This window comes from Solea solea, chromosome 1, assembly GCF_958295425.1.
Source record: "Solea solea chromosome 1, fSolSol10.1, whole genome shotgun sequence".
Lineage (NCBI taxonomy): Eukaryota > Metazoa > Chordata > Actinopteri > Pleuronectiformes > Soleidae > Solea > Solea solea.
In genome coordinates, this window is record NC_081134.1 from 4,241,560 (window position 1) to 4,260,836 (window position 19,277).

Consider the following 19,277-nt stretch of genomic DNA (forward strand, 5'->3'; position numbering starts at 1 on the left):
GTTCCATACACTGCACAACCCCGGTCTGGTGTATGAGCCAGGACAACTGTAGGATAAAGGACAAAATATTTCACTGTTTTGTGTTTATGAACAAAAAGGCATGATTCAATGAGAGGCTTTTATTTTGAAACACAAAACGACGGAAGATCGAGGGCGTCAAACGTCATCTTCCTGGTTAGCAGATACTCGCAGGGAAACCTCACAGGAGATTCATCAACACCTGTTAAGAGTAAAGGTCTGTAAAGTCGAACTGGGGAGTTCCTTTTTTCTCCCTTTTCGCTTTTGACGAAATTAAACGTGTCTTGTTGCTCTTTTGCGTTTAAAACAGTAGTTTATGGATCCAGTCATTTAGCTTCGCCACACTTAGCTTCCGCGCTAACGTTAGCTTACCCTGTTAATCATTTCACGCAGTGAACTTTGCTCATTCATTAGAGGTTTCGTCACCTTCGAGACTCGGAACCCGAAGCCTCTGTTAATGTAGAAATTTCGCTCTTGTTTGTGGTTTGTTTTGACAGGAGTATCCAGGATAGTGGTATAATGTCAGCTGACTGTGCCTTCCTGCTGCTGAGCTGCTGACTGACATCATTATCATCATCATCATGTCCCCGTGTGACAACCCTCACCTGGTGCTCGGCAGGATCCGCTTCCTAAACAAATGCATCGAGAGTTTCAGGAGGAGCGAGGTGCTGCCAGAGTCCCTGTGCTATGTCCCAAAGGAGGTGTGCTACAAAATCTGCAAGGACTCCTCATCCCCTGCTTCTGCCTCATCCACAGCATCTGCTGGAGTATCCATCTCTGGAAAAACCCTAATTTCCATCTTTGAAAGTCCACACCAGATCCCCCACAGCAAGAGGACATGCAAGTACAATATTGAACCAAAGAAAGGGACGTGTATCAGGACAACAGGTGAAGAATACTGCAACAGCCAGGGCCTGTGGGTGAAAATCAGCAAGGTAAACCACTGCCTCGATACTACATCAGTTCAGGAAGTATTCTCTTTTCAGTACACAAAGGAACAGAAGCAATAAGACTGTTAATTAATGAGACTCTTAATGAAGATTGGCACACTACAAAATACGTTAGGAAAGCATGAATCAGGATGATGTGATTTTTGTAAGGCAAGAGGAAACAGCTGAACATGTCATGATAGACTGTACATAGTATGAATAGAAGAGAAATGTTATTCATTATCTAAGGCAAATGAAAGTACAGACTGATATAACATACATTTTAAAACAAACAACATAAAAAGTGATACTTGCCTGATCCAACTACAATATCTCAGAGAAACGAAAATAATTGAATTGATTGTTTTTTCACTAACTGGTGGAGGTAATTCTACAATAAGTTTGCCATCTATGAACAATAAACAACAAATAACATGAAGAAGGAAATTCCACAATACATGGAGTTGTATGGGCTTAAATGCACCATGTTCAAAGCAAAATTACAGGACTAGTATCTATTGTCAGATTTGATGATTTTAACTGTGGTGGGTAAACACATGGTTTCTCCATGTTTGTTACCAGGAGCAGCTGGAGGAGTACCGTCCAGGTCAGGAGTTGGAGGAAGGCTGGATTCTGGTGTGTAAACACACGGAGGGTGGTGACAGGCTGGTGCCGGTCGAGTCACCAAAGAACATCATCATGCAGCAGCAGCTCCTTGGCTATGACCACAAACCCTGCAACCGGTGGGAACAGGTGGTGGATGTGGAAAACTCGTTTTACATTGGTGCCAAACCTAAAATCGCTGAGTGTGACGACGCTGCCGTCCAGAAGCTACGGTGAGCATGTTTGTGTCAAGTCAAATTAGACTGGCTTCTTTTTTCTACAGCAGCAAATTGTGATGTCATTCCCTCAAATCATTAAGGTATGTTCCTCCCACCTGGACGTATGAATGTGATGAGGACCTGGTGCACTACTTCTATGACCACATTGGGAAAGAGGACGAGAACCTGGGGAGTGTGAAGCAGTGTGTTACCAGCATCGATGTTTCTTCATGCTCGGTGAGTCACATACATGGAGCAGGGTGTTCTGTTACTTAGGTTTTCCTCTATGAAATAGTCTCTACTTTAAGGTTGGACAGTGGATACTGTAAAACCTTCTCTAGAGTATACTGTATTCCTGAGACTAAGGACAGCGTGACAGTGAACCAACATGCACCCTATAACTGAGGAAGCTTAATGGAACTCAGCCATAATTGATTTGATGACATACATCGATGACTTTCATTACATTACATTACATGTCATTTAGCAGACGCTTTTATCCAAAGCGACTTACAATAAGACTTTCCTGCTGTGACCTGTCAAAAAGTAACAAAGACAGCAACTACCTACATGGTACTGTCCATTGCTGTATTGTAAAGACCGATCAACATATATAATAATTAGGAGGTACCCTCAATATATGCAAATTGCACTGCAGATGTTTTTTTTTCTCCCTAATGACTAATGACAAAACTTATACAATGGCAATTTTAAGTTACTGAACTATTGTCATATTGAGTATTGTCATTTTATTGTTTTTAGCATTGTATACTGCACAGTTTATCTTCAGAAGAATGTGGAATTCAAAGGTTTTATTTATTGCAGCTGTATACATTTTCTATCCCAGACAGCTATTAGAATAAATCACAGAATATTAGATAAAATCAATCATTTCTGTTTATTGACACTGGTACTTAAATTAAGATGTTTGTTCCTTTTATATAAACATGTAATTACAAACACATATGTTCCATAAGTGTATTTTTTTACACTTCAGTCTACACCTGTGTTTGTTGATAGGAGGATCCCAGTGGAGGAGTGAGCTGTCTGACAGACGGCGACATTGAAACCTACTGGGAGAGCGATGGCATGCAGGGACAACACTGGATCCGCCTCCACATGAAGAGAGGCACCGTGGTAAAGTAAGCACCCACTGAGCATTAAAATAAAATTGGTAATTACATGATGAGAGGATTTTCTGACTTAAAAGTGTTGAATCGGATCACAAACAATCTTCAAATGTGGTTTAAATCAAATTTCATGTGATTTTGTTGTTGATTTATTGTCCAGACTGTCAAAACCCGTCTAGTCAATATATAACTTGTGTACAACGTGCTTCTTCTTTTACTCTCTAGTAAGCTGTTATTGTCCGTGGACTCGACAGACGACAACTACATGCCCAAGAGAATCACAGTGTATGGAGGAGAAGGAGACAACCTCAAAAAAATTAGTGATCAAACTTTAGAGGAGTAAGTCTCTGTGAAATCATTTTGCCTGCATTTGGTTATATAGTTGTGTCAGCATTTAGCAGGCTAAGCAGGTTTTTGTACTTTGCCAGTACGTGGGGAATTATAATTAACCATCTTTGACATCATTATACATTGTATTACATCATAATACAGATGCCTGTGTTTTATACAACTATAAATATGTGTATACATTATATTTTTAGCAACTTGATTGGAGAAGTGTGTGTACTGGAGGACATGACATCCCACCTCCCTGTCATTGAAATCCGAATTGAGGAATGTAAAGGTAATGCTTTCTACATATTTATATATATATTTAATATCATTCTTCCTGTAATTTTGAATCACTTGGCTACATTTTGCGTGGCTCTATGGCTGAATGTGAAGTGATGTTTTCTCACTTCTCTGCTCTCCAGAGGAGGGAATAGACGTCCGGATCCGAGGCTTGAAGATAAAATCATCATGTGAGAGGGACCTTGGTCTGAACGCTGATATTTTCCAGTCCTCTAACCTGGTGCGCTACCCCCGTCTGCAGGGCACCGCATCTGATGTGCTCTACCGCAGGGCATTAATCCTCCAGCGGTAAGTCCACATTCATTTATTAATACGCTTTTTTCTCCTTATCTGAGATCGGGGCACTAAAGCAGCATGCCAATCAGAGTTTTGCTGATGTCCCTCTCCCATGTAACCTGGAATATTCCTGGTTAATATACAGTATAATTCCTTCAGTCAATTCTGGTAGAACAGAGGCTAAGCTCAGCCACTTTATGGAGGACAATTTTCTTTTGATAGCTACCCAAAGCTCATATCCACAGGTGATGCTCTGACCAATTAGTTACTTGTGAATTGGAAGCTTTGCTCTCTGCTCAATTCCTGCTTCTCCACAACATAACTGGTGACATTGCACTAACAATGCACCCATCACTGTCACGCTCCATCTTCTTGTCACACGTGAACAAGATAATTGGTGTGTGGGAACAGGAAGTGTTTATCTGATAGTCAGGGTTTTATGAGCAGTAGAAATCACCTCTGAAACATTTAGTTGGTGCTTCTTTGTATTTTCAGTCACACTTAAAGCGCAGTGTTTCTGTTGCCTGCATCTGTCTTTGCATAGATCGAAGCACCTCCTTTGTGCAACACTGGAAATCTAATCACAGCTACTATGAGAAACACAGAGACAGATGTGTAGATGTGATATGCTTAACCAGCATTGTGTGAACTCGTTTGACAGTGATTTGAATGTTTTTATTTAAAAAAGCTTCAAGTTACCCTCTGCACTTTTAAATTTTACATTTGTAAGTATTAAGTATTACCAGCATATGTCAGGGTTTTAAATGTTGTCATTGTTCTGTCCCACTCTGCAGGTTCATCTGTCTCCTGGACAGTGCACTCCCTCATGTGGTGCCAGCCTGGGACTACAGTCTGGGGACCTTCAACCACATCAAAGTGAGTCATCTTAGATCAAATTAAGTACATTATAACACCATTTGTGAAAAACAGAAACTGGGTTAAAGTGGAATTATTTCCATCCTTCCACTGGAATAAGATTTTCTTCATTCCCAATGAATAGAACTTCTCTTCTGTCAGTATCAGCAAGTCTGTTTTTTGTCTTCTTGATGGACTTCAAGACATTCAGAACAGGGACACTTATCGAAACATAAATATGTATTACTTTTCCACCCATTTTAGATGTTACATAAAAAATAAATGATATATTGCCTGATGTGCTTTCAAAACATGTGTCTTCTCTGACATCCTCCAGGGCATAAAACAGTTCCTGCTGCTGTCAAAGTGTCGCACAGCTCTCATCACTCAGTGCCTCAAGGACTCTGAGACCAGTAAACCAAATTTCATGCCCCGACTTTACATCAACAGACGTCTGGCCATGGAACACAGAGACAATCCGTCTCTAGACCTGGACTGCAAGAACGCTGTGTTCAACCAGGTACTCAATAGACTCTCACTGTGATACTTAAGTGTGATGAGATGGAAACATGAAAACAGATTTTTACTTGTGACTGTGTGATGTAACAATAGTGCTGCCTTTGTTGCCTTATTATTTTTTATTCTTCTGTTGCAGGTGTTTGAAGGCCTCAAGCCATCAGACAAATTAGAGAAGATGTTGGATTATAGGTTTGCTATTTTTTAGGTCTCCCATCAGTTTAATTAGTTTCATATAAATATCAATATGTCAGAAAAGAACACTAAGATGAACTGTTTCACCTCTTTATTCCTCAGGTGGCCTGCTCGCTATGATCAGTGGTGGGAATGTAAGTTCATTGCAGAGGGAATTATTGACCAGGGAGGTGGATTTCGTGACAGCCTGGCAGACATGTCTGAGGAGCTTTGTCCCAGCTCAGCCGAGTGTCCCATGCCTCTGCCGTTCTTCTGCCGCACAGCCAATCAGGTAATCATTCACCATCGTTGTCTGCACACAGTCCTATTTTAAGTTTTATTTGGCTTCTTTGTTAAACTATTGCTGCTCTCTGTCAGGGCGCCTTAGAGGCAAGAGATTACTACGTCCCCAACCCATCCTGTAAAGAGTTAAACAAGTATGAGTGGATTGGTCAGCTAATGGGAGCTGCTCTCAGAGGAAAAGACTTCTTAGTGAGTAATTTTCATGCTCTTCTGTCTCTAGGTTGTTAATATTGGTACAAAGAAAGAATCACTGATGTGTACACTTGGTTATTGGATGTCATCTTTGTACCTGCAGGTCTTGGCTCTGCCCGGGCTGGTGTGGAAGCAGCTGACTGGGGAAGCCATCAGCTGGAGTAAAGATTTCCCTGCTGTAGACTCAGTGCTGGTGAGTACATTCAAATATTTTCTATCTGCTTGATAGTCATGTGATCCTATATTTCTTATATCTTCAAAAATATTGTGTTTCCAAGCAAACTCTGTCTCATTGAGTTATAGTCTCAAGGTTAAGTTGAATGTTTGTTCAGGTAAACCTGCTGGAGGCCATGGAGAACACGGACAAGGAGACGTTTGAGTTCAGGTTTGGGGAGGAGCTGGTGTACACCACGCTGCTTAGCAATGGCCAGATGGTGGAGCTCATCCCTGGTGGCAGCAATGTGGCCGTTCGCTATGAGGATCGCACAGAGTTTGTCCGCCTGGTGCAGGAAGCTCGGCTAGAGGAGAGCAAGAAGCAGGTCTGACTGACTTTCTATATGTTACCACCTAAAGCTCCAGTGTGCAATTTCTTCTGCCCAACTTAACTTACAGTTAAAAGAAAGTCGTCTTTGTGCAGTTGCTAAATCTGTGTGCACATTTTGCCTAATGATAATTAAACCATGTGTGTTACAGATTGCAGCCATGCAGGCGGGGATGCTGAAGGTGGTTCCTCAGGCGGTGCTAGACCTGCTCACCTGGCAGGAAGTTGAAAAAAAAGTGTGTGGAGACCCAGAGATCACTGTGGAAGCCTTGAAAAGACTCAGTAAGTGTTCAGCTTCAAGTTCTGACCATGAGCTCTCATTTTCTGTTCTGGCAGAGGAGGCGATGCTTTGTTTGTGGCTGCATTAGCGATGCCTGTGTCAGTTGAACCACACCCTAAAATGAATGTATTGTTAGTTAAGCTTTGAATTTAGAAGTGCTGGTTTGATTCTCTAATTCTCTTCAGTTCAATACTCTGCATCATTGTCATGAATTATTTTTCCCACCAGCACGAGTTGAAGACCTGGAGCAAAGTGATGTTAGAATGCAGTACTTGTGGGAAGCACTGACCAACTTCACCAACGGTATTTGTAATTTTAATATACTGCACACATCCACATCAGTGATGAGATAAAAGCTATGAACCAACATTCATGGGAAGTTGTTACTGAATGTGATTTCAATTTGGTTTTCAGAGGATCGCAGCAGGTTTCTGAGGTTTGTAACTGGTAGAAGTCGTCTTCCTGCACCTATCTACATCTTTCCTGGCAAATCGGGGTGAGCACAAATATATCCCTAAAACTAAAGTACTGAATTGTATTGAAAGCAAAACAGTGAATTTGATGATATACAGTGGAATGTGATGTTTATTATTTTCTGTGTATTGAAATATATTTGTCCATATTTAGCTCTGAAACAACAGATGCACTTCCACAGTCCTCCACATGTTCCAGCACGCTTTATTTACCCAGCTATCCAAGGTACGCTAACATTCTGTGCTTTAGATTCGGTATGTAGAATGTGTAGAATTTTTCTTGAAATAACTGCTTCTAAAACATTTTCAAGGTACACTTACTTTATTCTAAACCTGTGCTATATTAAGTAGTTTTGATTATTGGGAAAGAATCTCATTAGTAGTGTGCAACTTAATGATACTTAAAAAATATGATAGAGAGCACTGATTCAGTAAAAGATCAGCAATCGACTTGTAAAAATTAAACTTGCTTTACATAAAAAATGATGACTGTGTTTACAATGTACTGTATTCACTGCCACATTGCATATATTTGTAAAAGCTGCTTTATTCTGGGAGTAACGTTTATCTCATCCTTTCCTTTTTTGCAGTGCAAAGATTTGTGAGGAAAAGCTTCGTTACGCTGCATACAACTGTGTGGCCATTGACACAGACATGAGCCCCTGGGAAGAATGATCTTTCTGCTGCTTCACTTAACAAACTGCATACTTTACAAATCAGATGAATGGGGGAAAAAAGGCTTGCCAGATGTATCACTATATCTACATACCAATGCCAATTAACCAAGCTGTATATAATAAAGAACTTTATGGAAATATGGAGAGGTTGTTTGTTTTGTTTTATTTTATAATTTCTTGTGTTTCTTGAATAAGTTGTTCATATTTGTATTTTATGTCATGATAGAGTTGTCGTAGGAGAATATAAGCAGCTGGATGATGTAAAGTAATATTATCATTTAGTAGGGCCATGTGGTGGCTAGCATTGTTACCTCTCAGTAAGTATGTCAGTGGTTGGGGTCCTGGTTTGAATGAGGGTCTTTCTGTGTGGAGTTTATATTGTATTGGTCCTGTGATGACACTGGTTACCTGTCCAAGTTGGACCCTGCCTTTCACCCCATGTCAGCTGGAATTGGCTCCACCTCCCTGCGGCCAACCATGTGGCTTGGATGATTAATTATTATAATTATATACAATATTAATAATAACGTTTTTTTGTCATTGTATACATGATGCAACCGAACTGGGAGAGCTTTCCCTTTAAGTAATCAAACAACAAACAGAATAAAAATAAATAAAAAAACAAAGTAGAGAAACAATGGCAAGAGTTATTGCATATAAGTGAAAATGTATGTACAGTAGATTTCATATATATGGTAAATAGATAAAGTGACTGTATAAGGTGACTTTTGAGTGCATAGATTGATATGTTGCATAATTTTACTGACACGTTCAACTGCCATGAAAATAGAATAAAAGGTTTCCTGATGAAAATGGAATCCACCTTAAACCACTAAAAACATTTATATTCACCAATTATTGTAAGAGTAAATAATATTTATATTAAAAGTGTGCGTTAACGTTAAATTGTATACATTTGTTCAAGTTGTGTGATTTTTACAGCGAAGTCATTCATTCGTCGTATCACTTTGTTCCCCAAATCCCGTCGACAGTAAGCGAACTTCTCGCGAGAGCACTTGGCTTCAAACCTACCCATGAGCCTCTACGATCCCTCTTTCTAGCCGGCGCCTGAGAATGGGTACGTGTTTTCAAGCTGGGGTCGGAGGGAGAATCCTTGTCCATCTGATAATTTAACGAAGGATTGATCTAATAATGGTTGGCTATGTTGAAGTTAAATGTTGTTTAAGCAGTTGTAACTTCGTATTTGCTAGCTATAGTCTGTTAATTTTGTTTTATTTAAGCATGTAGTGAATCTCTGAGGCAAGATGGCTGCTTGCACTTGTCTTCTAGCTAGCGACGGACTTGTAAGTGTAGCAGAAAAATAGACTTATATTTGAGTTTGCATTTTGAAAACATCTTCTCAGAATGTAGTGTTCGGAGTGTTGAGAATAATTGTTTTTGCTTGTATTTGGATATTTTTAGAGTGTGAAGCCCATGGGGAACTTGGTGCTAGCATTGGCTAGCTAAGCGGGCTGTTTCTTAGCATGACATGCTCTTACAACGTTGTGAAAAATACTTAATGTTGTGCCTTTTTCAAACAAGTTTTATCAAAACTTTTTAATACGTAATTTATGGTTATTTGAGGTTCCCGTCGTTTTTCTGCTTGTGAAATTAGGATATTGTATTACTAACTAGGTTGTTGTGGCACAACACGCGCTACAGTGTGGCAGTAGTTTAGTGCATGTCTATCATTGGCTACTTTTTAAATGCTTTAGACATAAGGTGTGTTTCAGGTGTTAAAGTTTAAATATTACCAGATGGTTGAAGATCCACGTGGTACAAAGTTTGTTTTGTGTACTCTGTACACGTATAATTTCGAAATGCTGCACGTGAGCATATGCAGTTGTCAGTATTTATGTACTTCGAATATATAGTCTCAGTTAGATAAACATATCTGATTGTGGTGTAGAAAAAATGCTTGAGTGACATGATGAAACTCGGTATCCCGAATTAAAATTGCGGACAACCTACCTTGGAGAACTGATAACTCAAGCATTCTGCATCATTTTGCAGTGAACACACACTGACTTGTCAGATGCTTTAAATTTCTTTGTTCATTCACCCAGGTATCTCAAGGGACAACTGGCATAAACGCCGCAAGACAGGCGGTAAACGTAAGCCCTACCACAAGAAGAGGAAGTATGAGCTTGGTCGCCCTCCTGCAAACACAAAGGTGAATAAAATCGTTATATATTCAGAAATTAAGTTTAATGTGGTGATGCGTGGGTGATGAAAACCTGACCTTAGGTAGGTCTTTTTTGGACTGTTTTGGTTCAAAGCTTAGGACCTACCAATGTTAGGACTTGTCATAGTTACACTGACACGCTTCAGTACTTGTTTATGGTGCTGTTTTATAGTATGTTTATTTTCTGGTTCAGAATTACTGACAGGCACTGATTGTTTTGTCACTAATATTTAACAATCATTCCCTCTTTGTAGATCGGACCTCGTCGTATCCACACAGTGAGGGTCCGTGGTGGAAACAAGAAGTACCGTGCTCTGAGGCTTGATGTTGGCAATTTCTCATGGGGCTCTGAGTGTAAGTTTATCATCAGTGCCACTTTGAATTCATGGGTCTGTTTGAGCCCTCCCTGTTGCACATCTTTCTGTGAGGATAACTTTGTCCAGTTCTGCTACTGAATGCAAGTGATGATAATCGTGACTCTGAGAAAGACCTGTCATGCAAAGCATTTTTTCATATTTGCCAAAATGACTGAACAAAGTTTAAAATCTACATTTGCCAACGACCCACTATTTTTGCTCTCAGGCTGCACACGGAAGACCAGGATCATTGATGTGGTCTACAATGCCTCCAACAACGAGCTTGTCAGAACCAAGACCCTGGTGAAGAATTGCATTGTCCTCGTTGACAGTCTGCCCTACAGACAGTGGTATGAGGCCCACTACGCCACTCCTCTGGGACGCAAGAAGGGAGCCAAGCTGGTATGTGTGGAGTTAATGCTACTGATATAAGTGCCTTTTACTTGGTGACATATTCAGCATTACTTAAGTGTTTGTCTAGCTTTTATCTTGGCTGTCATTGCTGCTGTAATATTAAGATGCTGATTTTAAAGCAAAGCACATGAGTGAAAATGTAGCCACTGTATGTGGGGTAAAGTCACCTCATCTGCCTTGTCTTTCCATGAAGATAACTTTGTCCAGTTCTGCTACTGAATGGAAGTGATGATATCAGTGACTCTGAGAAAGACGTGGTGTTCAGTCATAATGTGCAATGTTGTCAGATTATGTACTTGTGTCCTTTAGTACTGACGACTGGTTCACTTCAGTTTTATTTAACAAGCCTTGTTTCCCCCCATTGCTGTAGACTCCTGAGGAGGAAGAGGTCCTGAACAAGAAAAGATCAAAGAGGACCCAGAAGAAGTACGATGAGCGTAAGAAGATGGCCAAGATCAGCCCACTCCTGGAGGAGCAATTCCAGCAGGGAAAGCTGCTCGGTAAGACTAATATTTAGACTTAAGTTGTTTTCAATTTTAGCTTTGGCGATTCATCCACTTTTTTGTCTGAAGGTTAAGACATAGCTGAAGAATATTTCTACTGATGGAAGCCATTAAGAGGCTGCTCAGCTATGTGTTTAAATCAACACTGTACTGGAAAACATTTCAAACAAGACAAGGTGATGGCAGATTGTTGGGCCTGAATGTAATTGACAAAATCTACCACTCAGAACTTTTCTCATTAAAAAAAAATCCTCAAACTTGCCTCATAACTGAACTGTTGAGACTTGACTACAGTGCTGTTCCCACTCAAGGTTTTTACATCTTCATTGCTGACCCTATATTTCTTCCTTCCTGCAGCTTGCATCGCTTCCAAACCTGGCCAGTGTGGCAGGGCAGACGGTTACGTCCTGGAAGGCAAGGAGCTTGAGTTCTACCTGAGGAAGATCAAGGCCAAGAAAGGCAAATAGGTGTACAGCTGTTTGATTCGTCAATAAATTCCTCCCACCACACAAGTGTCTGCTGTCACGGCTTGTTTTATTTGTGTTGGGGCTCAGCATTAGCAGTCACAGGTGTTGATCTGTGAACACAGGTCTGGGTGTAACAGAAACATCTGCATGGGTTCTTGTAGTGTTGGGGCTGAAACTTATGATTGCCTGTTGATTGGTCAGTATATTTTTGGTCCATAAAATCTTAGTTTTTTTTTTTTTTTTTTTTTCAAACCTGGAAATTATGTTAAATACTTTGTCCGAACCAGAATAATTATCTTGGTGACTTCTTTCCAGTATACAGCAAAGAGACTGGAAAATATTTAAGAAGCTCAGTCATTTTTAATTAAAAATGGATGGAGAGGATTTCAATGAATGGAAGGATGTTTTCAGGGACCAGCCAAAAGAGGGTTTTATCTGTGGCGATGTGAACATTGACTTACTCGACCCGAAAACGAAATCCGATGATTAATGACTTCATTAATATGATGTATACACTGGGCCTACACCCCCTCATTACACGTCCAAGCAGGTTCACGACACACAGTACGACCCTAATTGATATCACAAATATTATAGGGACAGGCATAACAAGAGGACTACTGATAAATTACGTAAGCGACCACCTGCCAATCTTTACTATCCATGATTGGAAGCACACTGTGACACAGACACCGAACAGAAATATATATAGAAGGGTCAGGACTGAAAAAGGGATGCGTACACTGAAAAATGAACTGAGGCAGGGCTGGAACGAGGTTTACAAAGAAACAGATGTAAATGATGCTTATGATTCCTTTTTGCAAATATTTAACACGCTGTATAACAGACACTGTCCTGTAATGAAAAGACATACAAATCAGAAAAAGGAGGGGAAACCATGGTTAACAAAAACGTTGATAAATGCCCGCAAGAAGAAAAACACCCTGTACAGACAGTACATGAGATTACGGACAGAACATTCAGAAACGAGATACAAACAATATAGGAACAAATTAAATAGCATCTTAAATGACTGCAAAAAATAATACTACAGTAATCTGCTGGCAGAAAACATGAGCTATACTTAAAAACTATGGGACATCCTAAATGATGTGATCAAAAACAAAAACACAAAACCTAGCTATCCTCTCTACTTCAAGGACAAAAACACTAAGGAAGATAACAAAGAAATCATAGCAGAAAGATTTAATGAATTTTTTGTCAATGTGGGGCTGAATTTGGCAAAGAACATTCCTGACTCACTCCTTCACTGGGACCACTTTGATAAGGACAGAGACAGAAACCCAAGCACAATGTTTCTCACCCCAGTGAAGGAAAGCGAGATTACACACCTGGTCAACAAATGTGTAGCAAAAACATCCACGGATGTTGATGACCTCGACATGAAGCTAATTAAGAAAGTAATAGTTGAAATCGTTTCACATTTAACACACATCTGAAACCTGTCATTTCAAACTGGGACATTTCCCACCAAAATGAAAGTGGCAAAAGTAGTGCCATTGTTTAAGAAAGGTGACATACATGAATTTACTAATTACAGACCAGTCTCAATACTACCACAATTGTCAAAAATTCTGGAGAAACTATTTAACGATAGGCTAGACAACTTCATTAACAAACACAATCTGCTATATGATAGCCAATATGGATTCAGAAGAAACCACTCGACGGCGCTAGCTTTAACTGAGTCTGTGGAAACCATTACTGACGCCATTGATCAAAAATTACATTCAATAGGAATATTCATAGACCTGAAAAAGGCGTTTGACACCATCAACCATGATATTTTGATAGCTAAACTGGAGAGATACGGTATAAGAGGCATAGCACTGGAATGGGTCAAGAGTTATCTTCACAACAGATCTCAATATGTTAAGATGGGAGATTGATCATCGACTTGCTTGGACATAATTTGTGGGGTCCCACAAGGATCAGTGCTGGGCCCAAAAATGTTTATACTATACATTAATGACATATGCAAGGTAACCAATATTCTGAAATTAATTTTATTTGCAGATGATACTAATATTTTCTGTTCGGGGGAAGACCTAAACCAATTAGTGGAAACAGTCAATCATGAAATGGCCAATCTACATGTGTGATTTAATATAAATAAACTATCTCTAAATTTAGAGAAAACTAAATATATGCTGTATGGGAAAAAAGGCTGTAAGACTACTATTAACATACAAGTTAATGGAGTGGACATTGAAAGGGTTAATGAGTACAAAGTGCTGGGAGTGATTATTGATGACATGTTAAGTTGGAAGCCACACACCAAACAGTTAAAAGGCAAGCTGGCCAGGAGTGTGTCCATACTTTGGAGGGCACAAAAACTATTAAACCAGAAGGCACTGTACTTGTTGTACTGCGCACTAGTCTCTCCACACCTGCAATACTGCGCAGAGGTCTGGGGACACACTTACAAACCCACTACTTATCCCCTGTTTATACTCCAAAAAAGAGCCTTGAGAATCCTACACTATGCCAGGTACAGAGAACATACAAATCAACTATTTACCAAATCAAAAATACTTAAATTCTATGACTTAATAAAATACCGCACAGTACAGATGATTTATAGGCCTGCCAACAAATACCTCCCTCACAATCTACAGACATTATTCCTGAACAGAGGGGAGGGACACAATCTAAGAGGGAACATGAGGTTTAGGGAGAGAAGGGTAAGAACTACATTAAAATCCTTTACTGTATCGGTCACAGGGGTCAGACAGTGGAACAATCTGGATGAGGAGATGAAAAAATCAGCAAAACTGAGTGTATTTAAAAAGAAGTATGTAGAGATGACTATTAATCGATACAGAATGACACAGAAGGAAAGTATGACAAAGGTCAGGGACAGAAATCTGTAGACACTGTGGGAAACGGCAGGGGAAGCAAATGTAACCTGAGTTGACTGTCTAGAGCTAGACTATATCTCTGAGTGCTACCGGATGCTGAAACATGTTTTCTTTGTCAAAATGTCATAAAAAAGAAATAAAAAAAAGAGGAAATGAAATGTATGATGATAATGGGGCCGGGACTAGTTAAACTTTGCTTCTCCCGCTTTCCCTTTCGGTTATGTATATTGTGTGAACTGCAATGTTATGTGATGAGTGATCTAAATGTCATGACCGAAATAAATAAATAAATAAATAATCAAATGATTATCAAAATCATTTTAGTTGAGTACTTGTTTCAGCTGTAAGTGTTAGGAAAGGTCAAGGTCTATTTTTACTCTTGGTTATTGAAGCATTAATTTTACCAAGTGCTCAGACATGCTGCTGTCTCAGGTTTTTGTTAGATGTATTTAGGAATTGCGTTCGATGCTGCTTTGGGAAAGTGAACCATCCAGCCTCACTAAAAGGTATTTCCACGGGTAAACGTGCAAAATACCTGTAAAATTAGCAGTTTCCAAGCATATGCACAGAACGATATCAGACTTGCCCAGTGCCAATCAAGGGCATTTGTATTTTCCCAATTATGATTTAGTCTGAAGAAAAGTAGCCATGCACATCATAAATAACGCGATTCAGCTTCAACTGGCTGTGCGCGCATCACTAGGCATCAACTATCCCTTTGGCACGACACCTGTAAAAGGTGCAGACACGGACCAGCATAGTTTGAAATGGGGCTGTAGAAACCATTTCAGATGCTCAAGGCAGATGTATATATTGTAGACATAATTCCCCTTAATCTCACAATCATGGCATGACCTCGTAGGTCATATGGCTTTACATTTGAAACCACACATACATTCTATAGATTAAAATCCTGCTTTTGCGTTTCAGTCACTATTTAGGTGTGATTCACAAACCGGTCTCCACGTACACAGCTTATTTACTTATCTACAAACTAAACAGTACATACAACAACAAAGTCAAGCAGACCCGACAAAACCACGCAGCGTCTTTTAATGAAGTGAAGTGGGGCAAAAGTCATTTGGCACACATCTACTAATGTCACGTGGTTAAATCCCGCTGCTGTGATTGGCCGAAACGACGTTCATTTTGGATGTGGGCAGTTGTAGCGGTCATTGAGATTACGGGCTTTCATGAACGACGTGTCAAAACAATGTTGCTCAACAAGGTAAGTGACCTTGTTTACTACAAACCTCCACCGTGATTATTTTGGTGTATTAAGTAAGACACGGAACGCTGTTGCTCGCTGTATTAGTTCTGCTTTTACCTCTCTGACACTGTGTAAAGGCTAGCATTCCTAGCTTCAGTAGTCTAGTTGCCTGCAGCTAACGGCTGAAGGAGGGAGAATCCTTGGCCATCTGATAATTTAACGAAGGATTGATCTAATAATGGTTGGCTATGTTGAAGTTAAATGTTGTTTAAGCAGTTTTAACTTCGTATTTGCTAGCTATAGTCTGTTAATTTTGTTTTATTTAAGCATGTAGTGAATCTCTGAGGCAAGATGGCTGCTTGCACTTGTCTTCTAGCTAGCCACGGACTTGTAAGTGTAGCAGAAAAATAGACTTATATTTGTGTTTGCATTTTGAAAACATCTTCGCAGAATGTAGTGTCGTCTGTTCGACGTGCCGAGTGTTGAGAATAATTGTTTTTGCTTGTATTTGGATTTTTTTTTTATTAGGAAATTAGGATATTGTATTACTAACTAGGTTGTTGTGGCACAACACGCGCTACAGTGTGGCAGTAGTTTAGTGCATATCTATCATTGGCTACTTTTTAAATGCTTTAGACACAAGGTATGTTTCAGGTGTTAAAGTTTGAATATCACCAGATGGTTGAAGATCCACGTGGTACAAAGTTTATTTTGTGTACTCTAATTTCGAAATGCTGCACGTGAGCATATGCAGTTGTGTCAGTATTTATGTACTTCGTATAAATAGTCTCAGTGAGATAAACATATTTGATTGTGGTGTACAAAAAATGCTTGAGTGACATGATGAAACTCGGTAATCCGAATTAAAATTGCAGACAACCTACCTTGGAGAACTGATAACTCAAGCATTCTGCATCATTTTGCAGTGAACACACACTGACTTGTCAGATGCTTTAAATTTCTTTGTTCATTCACCCAGGTATCTCAAGGGACAACTGGCATAAACGCCGCAAGACAGGCGGTAAACGTAAGCCCTACCACAAGAAGAGGAAGTATGAGCTTGGTCGCCCTCCTGCAAACACAAAGGTGAATAAAATCGTTATATATTCAGAAATTAAGTTTAATGTGGTGATGCGTGGGTGATGAAAACCTGACCTTAGGTAGGTCTTTTTTGGACCGTTTTGGTTCAAAGCTTTGGACCTACCAATGTTAGGACTTGTCATAGTTACACTGACACGCTTCAGTACTTGTTTATGGTGCTGTTTTTATTGTAAGTTTATTTTCTGGTTCAGAATTACTTCCAGGCACTGATTGTATTGTCACTAATATTTAACAATCATTCCCTCTTTGTAGATCGGACCTCGTCGCATCCACACAGTGAGGGTCCGTGGTGGAAACAAGAAGTACCGTGCTCTGAGGCTTGATGTTGGCAATTTCTCATGGGGCTCTGAGTGTAAGTTTATCATCAGTGCCACTTTGAATTCATGGGTCTGTTTGAGCCCTCCCTGTTGCACATCTTTCTGTGAGGATAACTTTGTCCAGTTCTGCTACTGAATGCAAGTGATGATAATCGTGACTCTGAGAAAGACCTGTCATGCAAAGCATTTTTTCATATTTGCCAAAATGAGTGAACAAAGTTTAAAATCTACATTTGCCAACGACCCACTATTTTTGCTCTCAGGCTGCACACGGAAGACCAGGATCATTGATGTGGTCTACAATGCCTCCAACAACGAGCTTGTCAGAACCAAGACCCTGGTGAAGAATTGCATTGTTCTCGTTGACAGTCTACCCTACAGACAGTGGTATGAGGCTCACTACGCCACTCCTCTGGGACGCAAGAAGGGAGCCAAGCTGGTATGTGGAGTTAATGCTACTGATATAAGTGCCTTTTACTTGGTGACATATTCAGCATCACTTAAGTGTTTGTCTAGCTTTTATCTTGGCTGTCATTGCTGCTGTAGTATTAAGATGCTGATTTTAAAGCAAAGCACTTGAGTGAAAATGTAGCCACTGTATGTGGGGTAAAGTCACCTCATCTGCCTTGTCTTTCCATGAAGATAACTTTGTCCAGTTCTGCTACTGAATGGAAGTGATGATATCAGTGACTCTGAGAAAGACGTGGTGTTCAGTCATAATGTGCAATGTTGTCAGATTATGTACTTGTGTCCTTTAGTACTGACGGCTGGTTCACTTCAGTTTTATTTAACAAGCCTCGTTTCCCCCACTGCTGTAGACTCCTGAGGAGGAAGAGGTCCTGAACAAGAAAAGATCAAAGAGGACCCAGAAGAAATACGATGAGCGTAAGAAGATGGCCAAGATCAGCCCACTCCTGGAGGAGCAATTCCAGCAGGGAAAGCTGCTCGGTAAGACTAATCTTTAGACTTAAGTTGTTTTGAATGTTAGCTTTGACGATTCACCCACTTTTTTGTCTGAAGGTTGTTAAGACATAGCTGAAGAATATTTCTACTGATTGAAGCCATTAAGAGGCTGCTCAGCTATGTGTTTAAATCAACACTGTACTGGAAAACATTTCAAACAAGACAAGGTGATGGCAGATTGTTGGGCCTGAATGTAATTGACAAAATCTACCACTCAGAACTTTTCTCATTAAAAAAAATCCTCAAACCTGCCTCATAACTGAACTGTTGAGACTTGACTACAGTGCTGTTCCCACTCGAGGTTTTTACATCTTCATCGCTGACCCTATATGTCTTCTTTCCTGCAGCTTGCATCGTTTCCAAACCTGGTCAGTGTGGCAGGGCAGACGGTTACGTCCTGGAAGGCAAGGAGCTTGAGTTCTACCTGAGGAAGATCAAGGCCAAGAAAGGCAAATAGATGTACAGCTGTTTGATTCGTCAATAAATTCCTCCCACCACACAAGTGTCTGCTGTCACGGCTTGTTTTATTTGTGATGGGGCTCAGCATTAGCAGTCACAGGTGTTGATCTATGTACAACATAGGTCTGGGTATAAGCAGGAAGTGTAACAGAAAACATCTGCTTTGGGTTCTTGTAGTGTTGGGGCTGAAACTTATGATTTCCTGTTCCTATGATTTCCATTTCCTGTTCCTGGTCCATAAAATCTTAGTTGTTTTTTTTTTTTTTTTTTTTTTCAAACCTGAAAATTATGTTAAATACTTTGTCCAAACCAGAATCATCAGTCTTGGTGTTTTCTTTCCAGTATATAGCAAAGAAACTGGGAAATATTCACATTTAAGAAGCTCAGTAATTTTTAATTGAATGCTAATCAAATGATTATCAAAATCATTTTACTGGAGTACTTGTTTCAGCTGTAAGTGTCGTTAGGAAAGGTGAAGGTCTAGTTTTACTCTTGGTTATTGAAGCATTAATTTTACCAAGTGCTCAGACATGCTGCCGTCTCAGGTTTTTGTTAGATGTATTTAGGAATTGCACTCGATGCTGCTTTGGGAAAGTGAACCA

General features: G+C 39.9%; 3 protein-coding genes and 6 non-coding genes across 9 annotated transcripts; all 9 read left to right on the plus strand.

Annotated features, from left to right (window-relative positions):
- Positions 1-146: 146 nt before the first annotated feature.
- Positions 147-7,960, plus strand: hectd3 (HECT domain containing 3). Its single transcript, XM_058649824.1, has 20 exons — positions 147-235; positions 516-953; positions 1,530-1,783; positions 1,870-2,005; positions 2,789-2,910; positions 3,124-3,237; positions 3,441-3,523; positions 3,654-3,819; positions 4,602-4,683; positions 5,000-5,182; positions 5,318-5,370; positions 5,476-5,644; positions 5,731-5,844; positions 5,951-6,040; positions 6,180-6,386; positions 6,541-6,670; positions 6,897-6,971; positions 7,083-7,164; positions 7,296-7,367; positions 7,732-7,960. The coding sequence occupies exons 2-20, from the start codon at positions 600-602 to the stop codon at positions 7,814-7,816; spliced, it is 2,571 nt and encodes an 856-aa protein (XP_058505807.1). The 5' UTR covers positions 147-235; positions 516-599; the 3' UTR covers positions 7,817-7,960.
- Positions 7,961-8,747: 787 nt separating this feature from the next.
- On the plus strand, positions 8,748-11,788 carry LOC131460445 (small ribosomal subunit protein eS8). The gene is made up of 6 exons (XM_058631005.1): positions 8,748-8,896; positions 9,885-9,991; positions 10,258-10,357; positions 10,586-10,761; positions 11,144-11,273; positions 11,634-11,788. The coding sequence occupies exons 1-6, from the start codon at positions 8,893-8,895 to the stop codon at positions 11,741-11,743; spliced, it is 627 nt and encodes a 208-aa protein (XP_058486988.1). The 5' UTR covers positions 8,748-8,892; the 3' UTR covers positions 11,744-11,788.
- On the plus strand, positions 10,038-10,145 carry LOC131473691 (small nucleolar RNA SNORD46). Its single transcript, XR_009242219.1, has one exon. It is a non-coding gene; the product is annotated as a small nucleolar RNA SNORD46 (small nucleolar RNA).
- On the plus strand, positions 10,422-10,490 carry LOC131473671 (small nucleolar RNA SNORD38). Its single transcript, XR_009242209.1, has one exon. It is a non-coding gene; the product is annotated as a small nucleolar RNA SNORD38 (small nucleolar RNA).
- Positions 10,956-11,024, plus strand: LOC131473678 (small nucleolar RNA SNORD38). The gene has a single exon (XR_009242214.1). It is a non-coding gene; the product is annotated as a small nucleolar RNA SNORD38 (small nucleolar RNA).
- Positions 11,789-15,838: 4,050 nt separating the features above from the next.
- On the plus strand, positions 15,839-18,718 carry LOC131470590 (small ribosomal subunit protein eS8-like). The gene is made up of 6 exons (XM_058646512.1): positions 15,839-15,853; positions 16,796-16,921; positions 17,189-17,288; positions 17,517-17,692; positions 18,072-18,201; positions 18,564-18,718. Exons 1-6 carry the CDS (start codon positions 15,839-15,841, stop codon positions 18,671-18,673), a joined length of 657 nt encoding a protein of 218 aa, XP_058502495.1. The 3' UTR covers positions 18,674-18,718.
- Positions 16,968-17,075, plus strand: LOC131473686 (small nucleolar RNA SNORD46). Its single transcript, XR_009242218.1, has one exon. It is a non-coding gene; the product is annotated as a small nucleolar RNA SNORD46 (small nucleolar RNA).
- On the plus strand, positions 17,353-17,421 carry LOC131473675 (small nucleolar RNA SNORD38). Its single transcript, XR_009242213.1, has one exon. It is a non-coding gene; the product is annotated as a small nucleolar RNA SNORD38 (small nucleolar RNA).
- LOC131473682 (small nucleolar RNA SNORD38) lies at positions 17,885-17,953 on the plus strand. The gene has a single exon (XR_009242216.1). It is a non-coding gene; the product is annotated as a small nucleolar RNA SNORD38 (small nucleolar RNA).
- Positions 18,719-19,277: the final 559 nt, after the last annotated feature.

What these genes read in the sequence shown, in the direction of transcription:
- hectd3 (XM_058649824.1), top strand. Translation starts at nt 600, where the DNA reads ATGTCCCCGTGTGACAACCCTCACCTGGTGCTCGGCAGGATCCGCTTC. An exon ending in TCGATGTTTCTTCATGCTCG is followed by an intron (nt 2,006 to 2,788) that starts GTGAGTCACATA and finishes GTTTGTTGATAG; the next exon opens with GAGGATCCCAGTGGAGGAGT. An exon ending in CTGCTGTAGACTCAGTGCTG is followed by an intron (nt 6,041 to 6,179) that starts GTGAGTACATTC and finishes ATGTTTGTTCAG; the next exon opens with GTAAACCTGCTGGAGGCCAT.
- LOC131460445 (XM_058631005.1), top strand. An exon ending in GCAAGAAGGGAGCCAAGCTG is followed by an intron (nt 10,762 to 11,143) that starts GTATGTGTGGAG and finishes CCATTGCTGTAG; the next exon opens with ACTCCTGAGGAGGAAGAGGT. An exon ending in CCAGCAGGGAAAGCTGCTCG is followed by an intron (nt 11,274 to 11,633) that starts GTAAGACTAATA and finishes TCCTTCCTGCAG; the next exon opens with CTTGCATCGCTTCCAAACCT.
- LOC131470590 (XM_058646512.1), top strand. An exon ending in GCAAGAAGGGAGCCAAGCTG is followed by an intron (nt 17,693 to 18,071) that starts GTATGTGGAGTT and finishes CCACTGCTGTAG; the next exon opens with ACTCCTGAGGAGGAAGAGGT. An exon ending in CCAGCAGGGAAAGCTGCTCG is followed by an intron (nt 18,202 to 18,563) that starts GTAAGACTAATC and finishes TCTTTCCTGCAG; the next exon opens with CTTGCATCGTTTCCAAACCT.